At 43.2% G+C, this 22265-nt stretch overlaps 2 protein-coding genes across 2 annotated transcripts in view; one reads left to right on the top strand and one right to left on the bottom strand.

Annotated features, from left to right (window-relative positions):
- Nucleotides 1-74: 74 nt before the first annotated feature.
- On the bottom strand, nucleotides 75-6793 carry LOC131137692 (serine/threonine-protein kinase 24-like). The gene is made up of 11 exons (XM_058085930.1): nucleotides 5918-6793; nucleotides 3705-3935; nucleotides 3571-3627; nucleotides 3395-3503; nucleotides 2338-2495; nucleotides 2084-2269; nucleotides 1846-1994; nucleotides 1647-1770; nucleotides 1300-1368; nucleotides 1107-1228; nucleotides 75-1031 (listed from the first exon to the last, which is right to left on the bottom strand). Exons 1-11 carry the CDS (start codon nucleotides 5957-5959, stop codon nucleotides 998-1000), a joined length of 1281 nt encoding a protein of 426 aa, XP_057941913.1. The 5' UTR covers nucleotides 5960-6793; the 3' UTR covers nucleotides 75-997.
- Nucleotides 5888-22265, top strand: part of LOC131137649 (sodium-driven chloride bicarbonate exchanger-like) — a 30475-nt gene continuing 14097 nt past the window's right edge. The window contains exons 1-18 of the mRNA XM_058085837.1: nucleotides 5888-8181; nucleotides 8840-8869; nucleotides 12125-12206; nucleotides 13357-13500; nucleotides 13564-13705; nucleotides 13783-13943; nucleotides 14768-14956; nucleotides 16136-16224; nucleotides 17681-17838; nucleotides 17918-18005; nucleotides 18108-18254; nucleotides 19632-19732; nucleotides 19807-19981; nucleotides 20052-20185; nucleotides 20281-20526; nucleotides 20892-20997; nucleotides 21638-21799; nucleotides 21905-22018. Of these exons, the coding sequence (XP_057941820.1) occupies nucleotides 8134-8181; nucleotides 8840-8869; nucleotides 12125-12206; nucleotides 13357-13500; nucleotides 13564-13705; nucleotides 13783-13943; nucleotides 14768-14956; nucleotides 16136-16224; nucleotides 17681-17838; nucleotides 17918-18005; nucleotides 18108-18254; nucleotides 19632-19732; nucleotides 19807-19981; nucleotides 20052-20185; nucleotides 20281-20526; nucleotides 20892-20997; nucleotides 21638-21799; nucleotides 21905-22018 (2316 nt within the window). The 5' untranslated portion in view covers nucleotides 5888-8133. The remainder of the gene's footprint in view (nucleotides 8182-8839; nucleotides 8870-12124; nucleotides 12207-13356; nucleotides 13501-13563; nucleotides 13706-13782; nucleotides 13944-14767; nucleotides 14957-16135; nucleotides 16225-17680; nucleotides 17839-17917; nucleotides 18006-18107; nucleotides 18255-19631; nucleotides 19733-19806; nucleotides 19982-20051; nucleotides 20186-20280; nucleotides 20527-20891; nucleotides 20998-21637; nucleotides 21800-21904; nucleotides 22019-22265) is intronic.

Below are 22265 nucleotides of genomic sequence, written 5' to 3'. Positions count from 1 at the left end.
TATATATGGCATTGTTGGCTTAACAACCCAGAAGGTGTCCAAACCCAGGGCCACATACAGTAGTCCGTCCCCCCCCCCCCAGGTTTATGCTACGAATATGACATTATTTGTCCTTGTAATATTTCCATAGTATTCTCGTAAAATTGCCACTTTCTTGGGTAAAATATTTCAACAATATGCTACTAAAATGGTACTATTTGTCCTCAGAACATTTCAACTTTAAAACTATGTTATTATTTTCCTCAAAATTAAACATTCTTGGAAAATGAAACATATTTCTTAATAGATTTTTTTGGTCTCTTAATATTTAAACTTTATGCTTGTAAAAAAAATCTTGTTTTGCAATTATTTTTTTTAAATACATATTTTCTTGTTAAAGTATACTTTTAGAATGTGCCACCGGCTATAAAAAAAAATGCTAAAGTGCTAAAGCTAACACCTAGCCACCGCGCCACTCGCCTATGCCGCAAAGCTGCTGCTTTTTCTTGACGTTTATTTGCTAGCGTGGTGTATCTTGACTCGCACCTTTCTGTGTTGATGAAATCAAATGTAAAAACAGACCGACCGACCCCCCACCCATCCACCCCCACCGTGGGAAAAGGTTCGGACACCCCTTGCTGACGTTTGAAACAACAAAAAGAGGAGGAGGTAAAACTACGAACAGACTTTTAAAAGCATTTGGTACAATCGGGCTGTGTCTCAAATGGAATACTTGCATCGGTACACATCCAAAAGAGTACTCTGTGTACGCCGTGTACTTCCTTCCTAGCGTTGAAGGCGAACATTCCCAAATGGCGCGAGTGAGCCAATGGAGACACAGCAAGTGACCCCGCCCACTGACGAGGACTTTACCTGAGCTTTTTTCCATGATGGAAGCTGCTTGCCGTGAGGCGCGTGTGTGTGTGGTTTCTGATGGTGTCGTACGCGTGATAAGTGGATGTCTCCGGTCTTTGAGCTTTTTGCGTGTGTCGGTTCTTTGCACGAGAGTTCAGCTTGTTCACTGCGCCGTAAAAGGAGACGTTGTGGAGAAACTGGGGAAAAAACGAGGGGGGGGTATTTACTGCCCAGGAAAGCCCGACGGGACCTCAAAGAGGATGCGGCGGTACCTCTGAAGGCGGTGGACCATGTGAGCCACGAGGGAATCCGTAATGCCGGGGTAGGCCTCCTCGGCCCGTAGGATGGACTCCTTCAAGCGGTCGAGGACTAAGGGGTCACGGTCGGCCTTGAGCTGGGAGTCAACACAGATATGGTATCTTCCACGGACTTGAACGCTTCCTGTGGATTTGAAGAGTGCGTTACCTCTGTGAATGCGGGCGAGATGACTGCGGTCAGGTTCTGTGAATAAGGCCTCTTTGGAATGTCTTTAGTCTGCAGGGCGACAGAGAGAGTGAGAGGTTGTTACTTACGTTATTTTACGGAAATCAAACTTCAGGAACAATGCTTGGTAAAAAAAAAAAAAACGCAACAAAAAAACGAAAAAGCTCCATGGCTCCCTCTGGTGGACAGAGGCAGCTGAATGAAACAAAATAGTTTTCAACTTGTATATTTCCTAGCTATCTTTAGGGTGTTAAGTTGCTGTGTGATGATTTTGATATCGTTTCTAAGACGACACTGTGAGTTTAGTCTTAATTTCTCATATGGGGCACCTGCTCTGCCGCCCCCGGCTGGCCCTCTCCATTCTGAAGCTTCTTCGGGTCTTTCTCCCGGATGGTGAAGATCCAGTCGTCGCTGCCGAAGTCGTTTCCGCCTGACGCCTGCCCATCCTGCTCCCTTTTGTGACACATTCAAAAACAAGCGATCAACCCCCGCACTCGCCGCTTAACGTGTGTCGCTAACGACGCTTACGAATCGGACTCGTCGGAACTGGACTCTGCGGTTCTGGACTGCTGGGCCTTCCATCGTTTGTACTTGTCAACCAGCTCGGTCAAGTAGGACGTTTTCTTGGCGTGGCGGACAATCAGCTTATGCTTCAGCAGCTCTTTGGCAGTCGGCCTCTGCGGAAAACGAAGCGGGCGAGAATTTAAAAAGATGGCGGAGGCACATGTGGTGACAGGGGGGTGATTGGGGGGGGGCATATACTCACAAAACTGGGCTCTTTGTTGAGGCAAGCCTCCACAAACTCTTTGAGCGGTTTGCTGTAGTTTCCCTCCAGAGTCGGGGGGTTGTTCTTTGGGATGAGAAATAACACCTTCATGGGGTGGAGCTCCGAGTGAGGGGGCTCGCCCTTGGCCAGCTCGATGGCGGTTATGCCGAGGGACCAGATGTCAGCCTGGAACGCACACAAGAGGGGACGGCGTTTAGAAAAGTGTTCCCGGTAAGCGACCGGGTTTTCCTCACCTTGGAGTCGTACGCCGACTGCTTGATGACTTCGGGGGCCATCCAGAAAGGCGTGCCCACGAAGGTGTTGCGCTTGATCTGGGTGTCGGTGAGTTGGCCCGCCACGCCGAAATCTGCCAGCTTTACTTCGCCTTGCTCAGAGAGCAGCACGTTGGCGGCTGTGGGGGGGGATTGGGGGGCATTGCATTTGTCTTTTAGTCCACAGTCGGTTCATGCTTAAACACTAGATAGGACAGCCCGGTGCTGTGAACCTACAAAAGGGATGTCCAAAGTGTAGCTCACAGCATTCTATAAATAAGTTTTATTGTATATGGCAAAAGTGAAAAAATCAGCAATGATTTTGAAAATATTTCACTATAATAAAATATAAAATATTATATAAATAATATTATAAATAAATTGTAAATATTATAAATTATTTATTATACATAAATAAATAATATTATATAAAATATTATATAAATAATATTATAAATACATTGTAAATATATAAATTATTTATTATACATAAATAATATTATATAAAATATTAAAGATTATTTTGGGGAAAATGCAATTCATGGGAATAAAGTTATAATATTAAGTCAAAAACTGCCAAATGTTATTTAGGAGGCAAGTTTAAATATCCACAGTCAGTTCATGCTTAACGACTAGATAGGACAGCCTGGTGCTGTGAACCTACAAAAGGGATGTCCAAAGTGTAGCTCACAGCATTCTATAAATAAGATTTATTGTATATGGCAAAAGTGGAAAAATCAGCAATGATTTTGAAAATATTTCACTATAATAAAATATAAAATATTATATAAATAATATTATAAATAAATTGTAAATATTATAATTTTTTATACATAAATAAATAATATTATATAAAATATTAAACATTATTTTGGGGGGAAATGCAATTTATGGGAATAAAGTTATAATATTATAAGTCAAAAATTGCCAAATGTTATTTAGGAGGAAAGTTTAAATATATTAAATATATAGAAAATGAAATGTTATGAATGTGGCTCAGGCTGGAAACTCCTATGGAGATGGAGGAATCAACTCTGACCTTTGATATCCCTGTGGATCTTCTTCTCAGAGTGCAGATACTCCAACCCCTTCAGGATCTCCCTCAGAATGGTGGCAATTTGGGTCTCGTCCAGCGCTCCTGGTTCCATCTGTCCAAGACTTTGTTTATTCAACTCTAACCTTAGGAGCATTGGAAGGGTTTCATCAAACACTCACCAGATCTAAAGCAGAGCCTCCTCCTAAATACTCCATGATGATCCATAGCTTGGTGTCCTGCCATGCCAAGGACAGGATGAGGTTACAGACAGGAAATGGTGGAAGTGTGCGAGGCGTGTTGATGCGCAGCAAACCTTCAGGTAGGATCCGTAGTACTTGGTGACGAAGGGGCTGTCACACTGACTCAGCACCGTGATCTCCTGCTGAATGTCCTCAATCTCTTCCTCGGCTTCCTCCAAGTCGATGATCTTGATGGCCACCACCTTCTGCGTCCGGTTGTCGATGCCTTTAAAGACCTCGCCAAAGGAACCCTTGCCGATGCGTTCCAGCTTGGTGAAAAGCTCCTCGGGATCCGCTCTGGTGTTCTGATGCGGGGAAATGTTACACAACCGTAATAGGACTTTTTGGTACGGAACCATCGGTTTGGTACATTTCCCACGCGTTACACGTTAAAACTGATGGACAGGAAGTGTTTGTGGCACCTACTCGGTAAACAAATGCAGCACAGACAAGCTAACCGGAGTCACGGCTAGAAATAGTGCCAAGGAAAAGAAATTAAAAACCCTTTGCTAACTTCCTGGTAGGACTAACCCACTTCCTGGTAGCACTGGCTAGCTTCCTGATAATCATGGCTAACTTCCTGGTTGCACTGGTTCATTTCCTGGTAGCCCAGGCTAACTTCCTTGTCGTCAATTAGTTGTGCCTGACTTCCTCATGTAGCTAACTTTCTGGTAGCACTGGCTAGCTTCCTGATAATCATGGCTAACTTCTTGGTTGCACTGGTTTATTTCCTGGTAGCCCAGGCTAACCTCCTTGTCGTCAGTTAGTTGTCCCTGACTTCCTCATGTAGCTAACTTCCTGGTAGCACTGACTAGCTTCCTGATAATCATGGCTAACTTACTTCCTGGTTGCACTGGTTTATTTCCTGGTAGCCCATGCTAACTTCCTTGTCGTCAATTAGTTGTGCCTGACTTCCTTATGTAGCTAACTTCCTGGTAGCACTGGCTAGTTTCCTGGTTGCACTGGTTTATTTCCTGGTAGCCCAGGCTAACTTCCTTGTCGTCAATTAGTTGTGCCTGACTTCCTCGTGTAGCTAACTTCCTGGTAGCACTGGCTAGCTTCCTGATAATCATGGCTAACTTACTTCCTGGTTGCACTGGTTTATTTCCTGGTAGCCCATGCTAACTTCCTTGTCGTCAATTAGTTGTGCCTGACTTCCTTATGTAGCTAACTTCCTGGTAGCACTGGCTAGCTTCCTGATAATCATGGCTAACTTAATGGTTGTACTGGTTTATTTCCTGGTAGCCCAGGCTAACTTCCTTGTCGTCAATTAGTTGTGCCTGACTTCTTCATGCAGCTAACTTCCTGGTTAGCACTGGCTAGCTTACTGATAATCATGGCTAACTTCCTGGTTGCACTGGTTTATTTCCTGGTAGCCCAGGCTAACTTCCTTGTCGTCAATTAGTTGTGCCTGACTTCCTCGTGTAGCTAACTTCCTGGTAGCACTGGCTAGCTTCCTGATAATCATGGCTAACTTCCTGGTTGCACTGGTTTATTTCCTGGTAGCCCAGGCTAACTTCCTTGTCGTCAATTAGTTGTGCCTGACTTCCTCGTGTAGCTAACTTCCTGCTAGCACTGGCTCGCTTCCTGATAATCATGGCTAACTTCGTGGTTGCACTGGTTTATTTCCTGGTAGCTCATGCTAACTTCCTTGTCGTCAGTTAGTTGTGAATGACTTCCTTACGTAGCTAACTTCCTGGTAGCACTGGCTAGCTTCCTGATAACCATGGCTAACTTCCTGGTTGCACTGGTTTATTTCCTGGTAGCCCAGGCTAACTTCCTTGTCGTCAATTAGTTGTCCCCGACTTCCTCATGTAGCTAACTTCCTGGTTGCACTGGCTAGCTTCCTGATAATCATGGCTAACTTCATGGTTGCACTGGTTTATTTCCTGGTAGCCCAGGCTAACTTCCTTGTCGTCAATTAGTTGTGCCTGACTTCCTTATGTAGCTAACTTCCTGGTAGCACTGGCTCGCTTCCTGATAACCATGGCTAACTTCCTGGTTGCACTGGTTTATTTCCTGGTAGCCCAGGCTAACTTCCTTGTGTAGCTAACTTCTTGGTAGCCGTGGCTAACATCCCGCTTTCCCTGGCAAAGTAGAACAATATAATAACACCTCATCACTTGAGTATCAATCCGACTCTGGGTATCGATACACTCATTATTTGGATGGATCCGACTCTCCCTGCAGACTGCGCATGAAACGTGTGTCATATTGTGCAGATGGTAACAGGCATAACAAGTCCGGTTTAAAAAAAAAAAAAAACGAAGAAGAAACTTTGTCCTACCTGCATACCGGGCAGGTTCCCCTGAACAGGGGGGTGGGCCATGGCGGTGATGGCTGACAGCTTCTTGCCCAAAGTTCCGTCCACAGCTTGTCAGGTGACGCTTAAGTGGACACCTCGTATTGTTCAGCAGACATTACAACGTTCGAAATGAATAAGAAACATAATCATAGCATAAGGGCGCACACGCTAGCGTACGTTTGCTGGCCGTCAGGCGAGCAAGCGAGTAATAAACCCCCACCCGATTTGAACGTGTTCGAATAACGGCGGATGTGTTGGGGGTTTTGTGTTTTTTTGCTTTAATTCAGGAATACAACTTTTCTTTCTCTCGCTAAAGAGTTGTATCAGCTAGCCTTAGCCTAGCATCGTTAGCTTGCTATCGCGCTCGCTACCTAGCTTGTATGCTAGCAGTAACGGTCTCGAACGACGACAGCCGGCATGTTACATCTAATGTCCCTCAACAGGAGGACATGAGCGTCGCATTATTTTGGTAGCAGTAAGCGTGCCAGTGCGTTCGCTCTCCTGCCTCACTTTAAGCCCAGAACTCCCGGCCATTTTGTCAGCGTCATGACGCCTCGCAGGGTGGTTCTGATCCGGACGACATCCCGCTATGTGTGTTTCCCACTCCGGTGCTGCTACACGCAGAACTTAAACAAAACAAAAAAGTGCAGTGATACGAATCCCTAACGTTGTCAAGTACACTGACCGCCATGTTTTATTGTTTGGATGCGTTAGAGCAGGGGTATGCAATGTGCAGCCCAGGAGCCATTCGCGGAACGAATAAAGTTGTAATTATTGGGAAATTTGGTTGCAGAAATGTGGTCAAAATATGGGAATAAAGTTATAATTACAGAAGAAAATGTACAAGATGAAAGTTGAAGATAAAAAAACAGAAAAGGAAAAAACAGCTATAATTTTAGGAGAATAAAGACAAAAATCGATCTGTTGAATCGCTCACTGAAGTCAACTGTGTAACATTCACAGAACGTGCAGAAAGTTGTGATTCGGATACTCAAGTCACAAGTGTGCCACATCTCATCACGCCCTGACACATCTTTTTTCATTTTTCCACTTAGCTAGGAGTCAAACACGATTCAGTAAAACACTCAAGAGTTGAAAGACCCGTTCATGACTCGCAGATCCGTAGTTCACAACAGTTTGATGACTAAAAGCCCGATAGCAATGTTTCCTAGCTTCTTTTCTGTGAATTCATTGAAGAAATATCGAGATAAGAGTTTAATTATATTATTTGACACCCTATTAAAGTATTACAGTTATTAAATTAATCTAAAATAATCTTTTAGCACAAAAATAACTGGATTTGTGAAATGAGCTAGCTTAGCTTACACACTGTCATTTGTGGGACACACTATGACTTCTTATGGGTTAAGGCTGTAAAAGCTAGCTAGTTTCTGTAGCTGTTTTTTTTATTATTCCTGTAAGAAATATAGTTTTAAATATTTTAGTTTAATATTTAATATATTATATACCCAGTTAAAGCATTGCAATAGTTAGATTTATTTAAAATGAGGTTTTGTGGCAAAGAAATATTATTTTGGGAATGAGCTAGCTTACTTTGACACGCCGCCATTTTGGGGAAGCATCCTGGGATAGTCACATGACAAGCTCTCTTAAATGTTTCCTATACGTCACGTACGGACTTGATGTGTTCAGGTTAAACATAGAAGCAGTACAGATCACATTTGAAGTGTTGCAGGGATGTTTTATGGGTTAAAATGACGACTACGATCGTGCAATTCACAAGTTGACCACACGGGGGAGCCAGAGTACAGTGTCCAATTGCAACCTCCTGGTCACATTTCTACACAGTTTTTGTTCATATACTGTATTTTATTATGACATGACTACCGTAATACATCAATTTAACACGCACACAGACATAAATGGAAAAACATGAGGTATTTGTATGTCAAGAATGCTATTGCTTCGTTTAGAGTGGGAATAGAAATGAATAAAATAGCTTCATATACCGGTGTATCCTAGCCCCACACGCTTCAGCTACCCTGCACGAGAGCGGCCCCCCTCCACCCCTCAACCTCCATGCGTAAATGATGTAGGACCTCCATTTTTTTTTTTTGAATTTACTGTTCGGCAACCTTCCTCATCATCGTCGTCATCCTCCTCCTCCTCCTCGTCACTTTCATCATCACCTCCAAGCTGCATCTGAGAAAGAAGAAGAAGACGACGGAGGAGAAAAGATGGACGTCACCGACCAGGGCGCTCAAATGGAGCCGCTTTTGCCATCGGTAAGACACAATCCTTTCTTTCTTGTCTTGGAGGACGCAGATAGGATTGACTGTTTTTTCGTGACACCCCCCCCCCACACACACACCTTCTTCCCTCCCAATGCTGTCACGTTATACGCTGACATGATGTAGTGTGCAGGTGTACCTAATGAAATGTCCAATGTGTGTACTTCACACGTCCTCGACCTTCAGCGGTGTCTTACGCAACCTGTCAGCTAGCAGGAGAGCCATCTCCTCCTCCATCTTTTCCTGCTTTTTTTTATTTATTTCTTTTCACTCTACAATGCAGTGCAGCACGACAGGGGTGTCCTAACTTTTTTTTTTCTGGAATGCGGCCATTTAAAAAAAATGATGTCCACAAAGCACCCTGTATATACCCCCCACCCCCCACAGCCCAAAGGAACCAGGAGAGGAACATGAGGAACACATATAGGACACATGGGAGATGTTATTTTGCCAGTGCTTGTGTCCCCCGCAGCCCTCCTGCTCCTCCACCAGCAAGCAACAGCGTTGCCATGGTTTCAGCAGGGTACCATGTTGCTCCAGTGTGCGGAGGAGCGATCGCAGTGGGGGGGGGGGGGGGGGGGTTGTAGGCACACAGTGTGGAGGAGCGATGCAGCACGGCTAAGCTAATAATAACATCTGCTTTGGCTTGCAGGAACAAAGTGCTCAAGAAAGCAAGAACGTGGTAAGTCATCCTATTTCTCTATGCAATATTAGATTTATTTTTGGGTGATTAAAAGATTTGATTGTCACAAACATGACACAAACATGTTTTTTTTTATTACAGTGTGAGCTCAAAATAAGATTTATTTATGATACGGGTTTTAAATTCTAAATGTTTATGAGTAAAAAAAAAAAAAGCCGATTTAGGAACAGTCAGAAATCATCAATCATTAAAGATATGCCTCAATGCACCGTTCGTTCATGAAATGTCCAAATGAAAACACAGGACAATAGTCGTAAAGCATTTCAATAGTTCATTGCGCTAGTGGTCATATTGCTGGTTACCATGGCAACATAGACACAAGCCAGGTGGTCCGGACTCCTGGGTAAAGGCGCAAGTCGGCGTTCCTGATTCCGCAACATTTCCCACGCCAGTTTTTGGAGCGTCCCGTCCCGGGCCGAGACTTAGATAACAGATCTACGGGGCTCGCACGGCTCAGCAGAGAGACAGCGAGCGAGCGAGCGAGAGAGAGAGAGAGAGAGAGAGAGAGAGAGAGAGGGAGACATCAGGGTAGCATCTCTGATGTCACAACACTAATCCCCGTCGGAGGGAGAGGTCGAGGAGGGGATTGGTGGACGGGTGCGATCATTTGACCCTGGATGAGACCAGATTGAGTCAGAGCATCGTGTCTTCGCCGCACGTGAACGCCTTCCTCGTATTCGTAACCTCTAGCTCGCCACCAACATGCTCTCCGCCGACTACAACAAAGGATTTATCCAGCAGGTATGTCACTGCAGGGCCCTTTATCTGGACAGGCCTGCGTCTCAAACCTAGTCCTGACCTGAACCTTAAACCCCCATCCTAACCTTAAACCGTATCCCTAACCGTGAACCCTCATCATTACCTTAAACCTTATCCCTAACTTTAGACCCTCATCCTAACCTTAAACCTTATCCCTAACTTTAGACCCTCATCCTAACCTTAAACCTTATCCCTAACTTTAAACTCTATCCATAACCTTAAACCTTATCTCTAACCGCAAACCCTCACCCTGACTTTAAACACCACCCCTAATCTTAAACCCTTGTCCTAACGTTAAACCCTCATCCTAACCTTAAACCATATCCCTAACCTTAAACCCTCATCCTAATGTTAAATCCTCATCCTAACATTAAACCATATCCCTAACCTTAAACCCTATCACTAACCTTAAACCCTATCACTAACTTTAAACCCTCATCCTAACGTTAAACCCTCATCCTAACGTTAAATCCTCATCCTAACGTTAAACCATATCCCATAACCTTAAACCCTATCACTAACCTTAAACCCTACCCTAACCTTAAACCCTACCCTAACCTTAAACCCTCATCCTAACGTTAAACCCTCATCCTAACGTTAAACCATATCCCTAACCTTAAACCATATCACTAACCTTAAACCCTACCCCGACCTTAAACCCTAGCCCTGACTTTAAAACCCTCATCCTAACCTTAAACCCTATTCCAACCTTAAACCCTACCCCAACCATAAACCCTAGCCCTGACTTTAAAACCCTCTTCCTAACTTAAACCCTTGTCCTAACCTTAAACCCTCATCCTAACGTTAAACCCTCATCCTAACGTTAAACCATATCCCTAACCTTAAACCCTACCCCTAACCTTAAACCCTCATCCTAACATTAAACCCAACCCCTAACCTTAAACCCTCATCCTAAACTTAAACCCTATCCCTAACCTTAAGCCCTAGTGTTAAACCCTAAATTTAAACCTTCATCCGAACCTTAAACCCAACCCATAACCTTAAACCCTAGCCCTAACCATAAACCCTAGGCCTACAGGTGTTTGGTTGGTGCTTGCGTGATTTCCTGATGAGCTAGACCCGACACATAAGACTGTTGTGGTCCCCCCACTGACCCCCGCCCCCCCTCCCCCCGCTAGGGATATTAAATATTCCCCTTTGGACGACCACATCTGGTCCATAGCGTACGCGTACGGTACAGCCGATGCATTTTTGGAACGTAGTGATGCTCTCAGTGAAGGATCGCCTCGGAAAAACATCTGTAGGGATGAAAAACCATGACGACTAAAACCGCCACGGCCAATCACAGAGCTCCTTACAAGCACGGCTGATAATCCATCTCCCGAGCCACAGAACCAAGCCATGCACGATGGCCATTCATCTCATCTTATGTAATACCCTAGAACAATAACACCATATTCATATTCATTCTATTATTTCAACATGACAACAAAGAGGACTCCAAATGGCCATCATCAATCAATAAAATGTCAATCAAACAGATCAAGTATTGTACAATAATAATAACTCCAAATGGTCATTGAAAGCATTATATGAAAAAATATGAAATATGTCAAATAAATACATTAAAAAAACAATATTGTAAAAAGACATGTCTCAAAATCAAATCAAATGAAATATATATTTGTAATATATTAAATAAATATTTAAGTACTTTTAAGTATTATTTTAAAAATATTAAATATGGCAAAATTGCATTTAAAAAACAATATGTAAAAAATAAAAAACATGTAACTTTTTTAACACTTTCATTTTTAAAAAATGTTTTTTTGACTTATTTGTACATTTTCTCTGTATGTATGTACATATGTACAGTATGTATGTGTATAGGGTGTGTACTGTATACGCCGTGTACTTGGCACGCAGTACCAGAGAAACACGTGCATCACGCTGAGCAGCGTGTCCGCCCCTCCTCCATCTCCTCCATCCCCGATCCCCTTGCGGTCTTGCTGATCACATGACCCCAGCACCGCCCCGCGGCCTGCACGGTTCCTGGCAACTCCACCGATGGGAGCCCTTTTTAATCAACAATTCAACATTTTCATAGCATATTCATACACCTGGTCATAAAAAATAACTACAATTAAATTATTTACAACATTTTGAAATAATTACATGCTCTTAATAATTGTCTAAAAATGATTAAAAATAATTCTAATGAAATCTTTTAAAATATAGAGAAATTAATGAATACCAATAAGATAAAATACAAATTATTCAAAAATAAATTAATAATTAAAATTGTTATATATTAGTTTAAAATTATTTAAAATAATTCTAATTATTTTGTAGAACATTTTATAATCTTGAGGAATAAAGAAATTCTTTTTAATAATTTTTGAAAATGATTATATATAATTAAAATTGAATTATTTCGAAAATGTTAGAATATAGAGAAATGAGGAAATGCCTGTAATAATTCCGACTAAGCCTTTATGGTGTTTGTGTTGGCAGAGGGCTGACGAGGAAGCGGTGGTGGATCGGGGAGGAACACGCTCCATGCTCAACACCAACTTTGAGAAAGAAGAACTGGAAGGTAACCAGCCTGCTTCTCTTTCATGCCCTCCAACAAAAGCGTCCACGGCAGCGACGCACCGTGCCATGCCGGATTTATGCACACCACACCAGCTTGGCAAAATTAGGTTGTGGGAAAAGAGGTGCTATTATGGGAATAAAGCCAAAATATTCCAAGAAAGTAAGTTGAAATATTTGGGCAATATTTTTTTTAATGGTAATAACAAATTCAATAAAAATACTTTAAGTATTTAAGTTAATAAATTTAAGTAGTATTATATTAAACAATATTAAATATGTCAAATTTCAAAAACAGTAATGAATCAAAATCTCTATAATAAATAAATTCAACTAAAATCATAATAATACAAATAACTAAATATTTAGAAATTCATTCATTCATTAAAAATAAATAAACTTTATACTAAAACATGAAATATGTAAAAAAAACATTTAAAAACAATATTTTAAAAAGAGGTCACTCAAAATCTCCATCATAAATACATTTAACTAAAATAATAATATCAATAATAATAATTATTATTTATAAGTTAATAATTGAATTAAATAAAATGAATTAAAATGAATGAAAATAAAAAGTTCACATTAAATATCAAATAAATACATTTAAAAAACAATTTCTTTATGACACAAAATCTCCAATAAATCAATTAAATAAAAAAATATTTCAAATAGATGACTCCAAATTGTCATCCTAAATAAATAAATAAAATAAAATTAAAAAAAATCAAATTATGAGATTTAAAAATATAAAATATTGTATGTAAAATTAATGCATTTCCAAAACTATTTTTTTTAAAAAGAATTCTCCATCATAAATAAATAAATGAAATGAAAATAAAAGTGATATTTAGTGATTCGGTGTGGCGCAGGAGGGAAGAGGGGACTCCACAGTTGTGTGAGCATTGGATGTCGGGGGCGGAGGTGGGGGGGGGGGGGGGGGGATGGGGAGACAGTCAGCTCGGATTATCTTCACTCCCGCCGCGCGCATGCATGCTAGACTTGGGCACGCACAAGCACAGGCGCTGCAAAGGCCTTTTTTCTGAGCTGGCCTTTGTGTGGCTTTGCATGAAAAGAAAAGGAAAAAAGAAGCAGAAGGCATTCTCCTAAAAAAAAATTCCACTTTTCCCGTCACGCTGCATTTCCTCCAGGTCACCGCACGCTCTACATCGGGGTGCACGTCCCTCTGGGTCGGAGGTCACACCGCCGCCATCGCCACCATGGCCACCGCCACCGGAAGCGCTCCAAGGAGAGGGACTCGCCGGCCGACGACGGGCGTGAATCCCCCTCGCACAGTAAGCCTCTCTACCCCGGTTGGCGTGCACGGAAAAAGAACTGAGGGCTTGTTGTGCCCGCAGAAGACACGCCGGCGCAGAGGGTGCAGTTCCTGCTGGGGACGGAGGATGGCGACGAGGAGCACATCCCACACGCCCTCTTCACCGAGCTGGACGAAATCTGCCTCAGGGAGGGGGAAGACGCCGAGTGGAAGGAGACAGCCAGGTGGGCGGACGTCGTATCACGCGTGGGAAAAGGTGCGTGTGAGTCATGTGTGTGTTTGTGTGTTTGTGTGTACGCAGATGGCTGAAGTTTGAGGAGGACGTGGAGGACGGCGGCGAAAGATGGAGCAAGCCCTACGTAGCCACGCTGTCTCTCCACAGTCTGTTCGAACTCCGCAGCTGCATCATGAACGGCACCGTCATGCTGGACATGAGGGCTCACTCGCTGGAGGAGATCGCTGGTAAACAACAACAACAACGTTGCCTTTATTTGATTTTTTTTTGCTTCTTTATTTTCATTCATTCGTTTTCTAACGCTTTTCCTCATGAGGGTCGCGGGGGGTACACCCTGGACTGGTGGCCAGCCAATCACAGGGCACATATAGACAAACAACCATTCACACTCACATTCATACCTATGGACAATTTGGATTAGCATGTAACCTAGCATGTTTTTGGAATGTGGGAAGAGAAAACCCACGCATGCGCAAAGAGAACATGCAAACTCCACACAGAGATGGCCGAGGGTGGGATTGAACCCTGGTCTTTTAGCTGTCAGGTCTGCGCGCTAACCACTCGTCCACCATGCCACTTCTTTATTTTCAGCATAAAAAATAACAGTGACATTTTTGCAAATTTGGGATATTTTTAAAATTATAAAATTGTAAAAAAAATGCACATTTGCAGTTTTACAAAATATATTTGTAGTTATTATTTTTTCTAAATATTTTTTAATTAAAAAAGTTTTTTTCGCATTTATTTGAGATAAAAAAAAAGTATTTTTTTAATTACAAAACACATTATTCTTTTTAAATTATGTTTTGGTGAAAAAATAATATTTCCACTGTTGCTTTTTACATTTGTTTTTTTTATTTGTTTATTCTTCTAAAAATAAGTGACATTTTTGCAAATTTTTGAAATTTAAAAATCCTGTAAAAAATTTAACTTTTGCTGTTTTTAAAAAATATTTTTGTAGAAATATTTTTCCACCTTAGAAATATATTATGTATGAGTAAAAAACAAACAGATGACTGTGTGCCAGAAACGCATGCATTGTCCTCGGCAGATATGGTCCTGGACCAGCATGAAGTGTCAGGCCCAGTGGGTCAGGACGCCCGGAGGAGGATCCGTGAGGCTCTGCTCAAGCAGCATCACCACCAGAACCACAAGAAGCTGGCCAACCGCATCCCCATCGTGCGCTCCTTCGCAGACATCGGCAAGAAGCAGTCCGAACCACATTCCATGGACAAGAACGGTGAGTACCTCCATGATGTCCGCTACCATCATCTTCGCTCATCTTTGCTCAAACTTCAAAGCACCTCCCAGTCCAGCGGAACCCTGCCCAGCTCCGACCGCTCCGGCGGAGTGGCGGCAGCCATACGAGTGCTGCATGCGGTGTCTGACCGCGCCTCGGTCACCACTGAGCGCGCTCAGGAGTCACGTCAGAGCCGGGCCGGAGGCGGCGGTTGACGGGAAGCGGGACAAGCGTCTTAGCGTCCTGGAGGCCGTGGCGCAAGGCTACCGGCCCATCTCGCTGGAAGAGCATGAAGTCTGCACAGGCAATGAAGATCTGTAGTCCACCACAGTAGAGATAGCCTCCGTAATAGATCAATAGATCAATAGATTAATAGCTCAATAGATCAATAGATCAATAGACTAACTACTAGATTTTCTCCACTTGTAGTGGTAGCACCCACTGCTTACTCACACACACTTTATTGCAGTCCATTACAGTCTTGTTGCGGGTCGTATAGTTTGTTCCAGTCTTGCGCGGGTCTACAATGTGCCTGATGCCCATGTAGTCCATTCCAGTCTTGCGCAGGTCTACGATATTGTTGATGACCGTGTAGTCCGTTCCAGTCTTGCACAATTCTACAGTCTTGTTGCTGGTCGTATAGTTTGTCCCAGTCTTGCACGGGTCTACAGTCTTGTTACGAGTCGTATGGTTTGTTCCAATCTTGCGCGGGTCTACAATGTTCCTGCTGGCCATGTAGTCCATTTTGTGTAGATCTACAATGCTGTTGATGACCGCGTAGTCCGTTCCAGTCTAGCGCAGGTCTACGATGTTGTTGATGAGTGTGTAGTCCGTTCCAGTCTTGCTCAAGTCTACAGTCTTTTAGACTTGTGTAGTTAGTTCCAGTTTTGTGCAGGTCTACAATGTTCTTGATGGCCGTGTAATGCATTCCAGTCATCTTTTAGTGATGCCCCATGTTTGTTTTGATGAGAAGCACAACAGATTCAGCGCCCGCAAGGCATGCTGCCAAGCCAACCCAGCATTGCCACATTGCCCAAGCTTTGATTCCAACGTCAAAACTGAGACATTTTTTTTCAGAAATGTTCATCACTCACACATCACTGCAGTCCTTTTCCCATTTTTCCTTGGCATTCTTCCCACCTGGTTTTGGCGGGAATGACACTGCGGTTTTCTTCACAGGCCAAACGGTTTCACCGCAGTCCCAGCCGGCCAGCACCGAAGGCAAACAAGACGTGAGCAGGGAAAACAGCGCCGTGGACTTCAGCAAGGTGAGCAACCGCCTCTTCTGCTGTTTGTCCACCCGACGGGACGCGCCAACCACCCTGGGCCAAAACGGCAGGGGGGTGCGTGTTTGATTAAGAGTCGGATAACGTGCGGACCGCTCACCTTTCACCTCCAAGCCTGGGAAAATTCAGGATGACTTCACACCAGATTCTTTTCCTCCCAACACCACACTCACTCCTCACTCACACGGCGAATACCACTCTGGAAAAGACTCCATCTTTGTAGTTCCATTTCTACTCCATGTTTTTAGTCTCAGTTCTACTCCATCTTTGTAGTCTCATTGTCTCATTTCTACTCCATGTTTGTAGTTTCATTTCTACTCCCTGTTTGTCGTCTCAGTTGTACTCCATGTTTGTAGTCTCATTGTCTCATTTCTACTCCACGTTTGTAGTCTAATTTCCTCCTTCATGTTTGTAGTCTAATTTCTCCTCCATGTTTGAAGTTTCATTTCTACTCCCTGTTTGTAGTCTCATTGTCTCATTTATATTCCATGTTTGTAGTTTCCTTTCTACTCCATGTTTGTAGTTTAATTTTTACTCCCTGTTTGTAGTCTCAGTTCTACTCCATGTTTGTAGTCTCATTCTCTCATTTCTACTCCATGTTTGTAGTTTCCTTTCTACTCCGTTTGTCGTCTCAGTTGTACTCCATGTTTGCAGTCTCATTGTCTCATTTCTACTCCATGTTTGTAGTCTAATTTCCTCCTTCATGTTTGTAGTCTAATTTCTCCTCCATGTTTGTAGTTTAATTTCTACTCCATGTTTGTAGTTTCATTTCTACTCCCTGTTTGTAGTCTCATTGTCTCATTTATATTCCATGTTTGTAGTTTCCTTTCTACTCCATGTTTGTAGTTTCATTTCTACTCCCTGTTTGTCGTCTCAGTTGTACTCCATGTTTGTAGTCTCATTGTCTCATTTCTACTCCATGTTTGTAGTCTAATTTCCTCCTTCATGTTTGTAGTCTAATTTCTCCTCCATGTTTGTAGTTTCATTTCTACTCCATGTTTGTAGTTTCATTTCTACTCCCTGTTTGTAGTCTCATTGTCTCATTTCTACTCCATGTTTGTAGTTTCCTTTCTACTCCATGTTTGTAGTTTCATTTCTACTCCCTGTTTGTCGGCTCAGTTGTACTCCATGTTTGTAGTCTCATTGTCTCATTTCTACTCCACGTTTGTAGTCTAATTTCCTCCTTCATATTTGTAGTCTCCTTTCTACTCCATGTTTGTAGTTTCATTTCTACTCCCTGTTTGTCATCTCAGTTCTACTCCATGTTTGTAGTCTCACTATCTCATTTCTCCTCCATGTTTGTAGTCTCATTTCTACTCCATGTTTGTAGTTTCATTTCTACTCCCTGTTTGTAGTCTCATTTATATTCCATGTTCGTAGTTCCCTTTCTACTCCATGTTTGTAGTTTCATTGTGTCATGTCTTGTTGACGTTCTTAGATTGACCTTCACTTCATGAAGAAAATCCCACCCGGTGCCGAGGCGTCCAACGTCTTGGTGGGGGAGCTGGAGTTCCTGGAGCGTCCCGTGGTGGCCTTTGTGCGTCTGGCGCCCGCCGTGCTGCTCAACGGCCTGGCCGAGGTTCCCATCACCACCAGGTCCCGCCCCCACCCCCCGCTGACCTCTGTGCTTTCTTAGGAACAGACGATCGCTAAGCGCTCTCTGCGTCTCTTCCAGGTTCCTTTTCATCCTGCTGGGGCCGCTGGGAAAAGGTCCGCAGTACCATGAAATTGGGCGCTCCATCGCCACCCTGATGACTGACGAGGTGAGACCTCGCAAATGTGGACTTTCCGGACCCTTCCCGCCGTTTGGTCAGCATTTCCCACGGCGCCGATGCTGCTTTTCTAACATGGCCCCTCCCCTCCAGGTTTTCCATGATGTGGCGTATAAAGCCAAAGACAGAAACGACCTGGTGGCCGGCATCGATGAGTTCCTGGACCAAGTGACGGTGTTACCCCCTGGGGAGTGGGATCCCTCCATCAGGATAGAGCCTCCCAAGAACGTGCCCTCCCAGGTACCAACCTGGGATCAGCACAGCAAAGTAGCAAGTTGGGCTGGGATAGGCTCTAGCTACTGAGATGGGCTCCAAGTGGGTTGGGATAGGCTCTAGCTGCTTGGGAAGGCTCCAAGTGGGCTGGGATAGCCTCTAGCTGCTGGGGTAGACTACAAGTGGGCTGGGATAGGCTCTAGCTACTGAGATGGGCTCCAAGTGGGTTGGGATAGGCTCTAGCTCAGGGGTGGGCAAACTTTTTGACTCGCGGGCCGCATTAATTTAACAAAATTGACGGGGGGATTATGTAGTATTTTACACATAACAGTCCATTTTTACGCCTATATTTTTACACATATTTTACATGTAAAAGTGTCATGCAATCTGCTATATGTGCACTTTGAAATCATTTATTTGATGTAAAGTGTGTTTCTCAATGTATTATTATTATTATTATTGTTATTTTTATTAGAATTATTATTATTAGTTATAGTAATGTTATTATATTATTATTATTATTATTTTGTTATAATAATAATATTACTACCATTATTATATTAATATTATTAGCAACAATATTAATATAATAGTAGTATTATTGTCATTATTTGTATTACTATTATTGTGCTTGTGCTCCTTTTTCCAGGAATATTTTGTAATATTACTACCATTATTATATTAATATTATTAACAACAATATTAATATAATAGTAGTATTATTATCATTATTGACAACATTATTATTATTATTATTATTATTAATATTATTATTATTATTATTATGTGCTTGTGTCCCTTTTTACAGGAGCATTTTGTAACAGACCACATCAAATAACGAAATTGATAAAGCAGCTACCTCAACCATCAAAAAATTGGCCCAAGCCATGATGCCAGGTTGTATGTTGAGTTCAAATGAAATATTTGGAAAAAACAGGCGGGCCATATTGAAACACTTGGCGGGCCGAATGTGGCCCCCGGGCCGTAGTTTGCCCACCCCTGCTCTAGCTGCTTGGGAAGGCTCCAAGTGGGCTGGGATAGGCTCTAGCTACTGAGATGGGCTCAAAGTGGGTTGGGATAGGCTCTAGCTGCTTGGGAAGGCTCCAAGTGGGCTGGGATAGGCTCCAGCCCAGCACATCCCAGAGCGGGAGACATGGTAGAGAACGTTGGCATGGATGGGGCTGGAGAAGATATGCTTAAATAAAGCATCCCAGAAATAGCCTGTGAAGGGAATGTTGTGTTCGGCATTCCAGTTTGTGTCCCCCCCCCCTCCTCCCACAGTGGAGTTGCATCATCAAAGCACGTAGTTGAAGACATATTTTTAGCTGATAGCAGTTTAATTATTTCTGGTAAAAAATGCAACTTGTACGGCATTTTCCTGGCAATATTTTTTTGTTGTTGCAGGAAAAGCGTAAGATCCCTCCGGTTCCCAACGGTGTGACCGACCTGGTGGAGTCGGAGGAGCACGGAGGCCACGGCGGCCCTGAGCTCCAACGCACGGGAAAGTAGGTGGAAAAGAAAGCGTTAGCCGTTGCTACGCCGCTAAAAATGCCTCTTTGTCCCCCCCCTCCCCCTCCAGGCTGTTTGGCGGCCTGGTGATGGACATCAAGAGAAAGGCACCTCACTACCTTTCCGACTACACGGACGCCATCAGCCTGCAGTGTCTGGCTTCTTTCCTTTTCCTTTACTGCGCCTGCATGTCACCTGTCATCACCTTCGGGGGTCTCCTGGGCGAGGCCACCGAGGGCCGCGTGGTAAGATGATGGCTCTTGTTGGAAAAGGAGATGTTTCTCTGACCCCCGGCTTTTGCCGCGGTGCTTCCAGAGCGCAATCGAGTCTTTATTCGGGGCGTCCATGACCGGCATCGCCTACTCGCTCTTTGCTGGCCAGCCTCTCACCATCCTTGGCAGCACAGGTCCGGTTCTTGTGTTTGAGAAGATTCTCTTCAAGTTCTGCAAGTGTGTTTTTTTGCTTTTTTTGGTCGCTTTCTCGCTCGGTGGTGGTTCTTGCGCAGCGAAGCCGTGTCTGCAACGTCTCACGTGCCTCCACGCAGGGACTACGGGCTGTCCTACCTGTCCCTGAGGGCCTGCATCGGCTTGTGGACGTCCTTCTTCTGCCTCCTGCTGGTGGCCACCGACGCCAGCTCGCTGGTCTGCTACATCACGCGCTTCACAGAGGAAGCCTTCGCCGCCCTCATCTGCATCATCTTCATCTACGAGGCGCTGGAGAAGCTCATCCACCTGGGCGTGCACTACCCCATCAACAAGAACAACGACCTTCAGAAGCTGACGCACTACTCGTAAGTACTTCGTTTTATTCTCGTGCTTTCACTTTTTGGGGGGTATTTTAAAGAATACCTTTATTTAATAAAAGTAGACATTTTGTTGATTATTCAACTTTTTTTTATTATTCATGTTTGGTTTTTATTCAATAAAAGTAGACACGTTTTAAATATTTTAATTTTGCAATATTTTTTTTTTTTTATATATTTTTTGTTTTACAAAGTGTCGTTTTCCTATATATATTATTTTGAATATATATTTTATTTGAAAAATCATACATTTCTCCAATTATTTCACTTTTCCATTTTTTAGTTTTTAAAAAAATGAATTGAATAGTAATGACTGAGAGTATCGCATGCGGTGAATGTTGCCCCCCCCCCAGGTGCGCTTGCGTGGAACCCGGCCATCCCAGCAACGAGACGCTGCGCTTGTGGGAGGAGAGGAATATCACGGCCTCCCAGCTCAACTGGACCATGTTGGACGTGAAGGTAAATAAGATCCGGCACCCATCAATCCATCCGTTTTCCTCCGCTTATCCGGGTCCGGGTCGTGGGGGCAGCAGTCTCAGTAGGGAAGCCCGGACTTCCCGGTCCCCGGCCACCTCCTCCAGCTCCACCGGGAGGACACAGAGGCATTCCCAGGTCAGCTGTGAGACATAATCCCTCCAGCGTGTCCTAGGTCTGCCCTGAGGTCTTTTCCCAGTGTGGGCATGCCCGGAACACCTCACCAGGGGGGCATCCGGGAGGCATGCAGACTAGATGCCCGAGCCACCTCAACTGGCTCCTCTCGATGTGAAGGAGAAGCAGCTCTAATCTGAGCCCCTCCCGGGCTTATGCTTTTTCAAATATTTTTATTTTTATTTTTATTTTTATTTTTATTTTTATTTTTATTTTTATTTTTATTTTTATTTTTATTTTTATTTTTATTTTTATTTTTATTTTTATTTTTATTTTTATTTTTATTTTTATTTTTATTTTTATTTTCTATTTGTATTTTCTATTTGTATTTCTATCTCTATTTCTGCTATTGCTATTGCTATTGCTATTGCTATTGCTATTGCTATTGCTATTGCTATTGCTACTGCTACTGCTATTGCTATTCCTTGACGGTGTCCTCGGGTGTCAGTAGGAGTGCGAAGAGCTGCACGGGGAATTCCTGGGCAGCGCCTGCGGCCCCCACGGCCCTTTCATCCCCGACGTCCTCTTCTGGTGCGTGGTCCTCTTCTTCTCCACCGTCTTCATGTCCGCCTTCCTCAAGGAGTTCAAGACCAGGCGCTACTTCCCCACCAAGGTAGGTACCGAAGCCACATCTGGGGGGGACACGTCACCCCTGGTGGCCAAAATGCACACTGCGGTCAACTTGTCCTGTCGGGTGTTCGTTATTGTTTGTGTTCAGGTGCGGGCCATCATCAGTGACTTTGCCGTCTTCATCACCATCCTCACCATGGTCCTGGTGGACTACGCTCTGGGGATTCCATCGCCCAAACTTCAAGTTCCCAGCAAATTTAAAGTCAGTACGCTTTTTTTTTCTCTTTAAACTTTCTAACTGTGACTTCATTAGATTAAAATCATCACAAGAAATATCAAATGTCAATTCATATCATATATATTTTTATCAAGAAATAATAAAAAAAAAAATTATAATAAAAATATATATGAAATAACAATTTTTTAAAAATATTTTAAAATGACTAAATTAAAATAAATATAAGAATGTACAGTAATATAAATATAAATCTCAATCAAGACACAATATG

Source organism: Doryrhamphus excisus, chromosome 10, assembly GCF_030265055.1.
Source record: "Doryrhamphus excisus isolate RoL2022-K1 chromosome 10, RoL_Dexc_1.0, whole genome shotgun sequence".
Taxonomy (NCBI): Eukaryota; Metazoa; Chordata; class Actinopteri; order Syngnathiformes; family Syngnathidae; genus Doryrhamphus; species Doryrhamphus excisus.
Note: the sequence above shows the minus strand (reverse complement) of the source record. Positions and strands in the feature narration are given on the sequence as shown.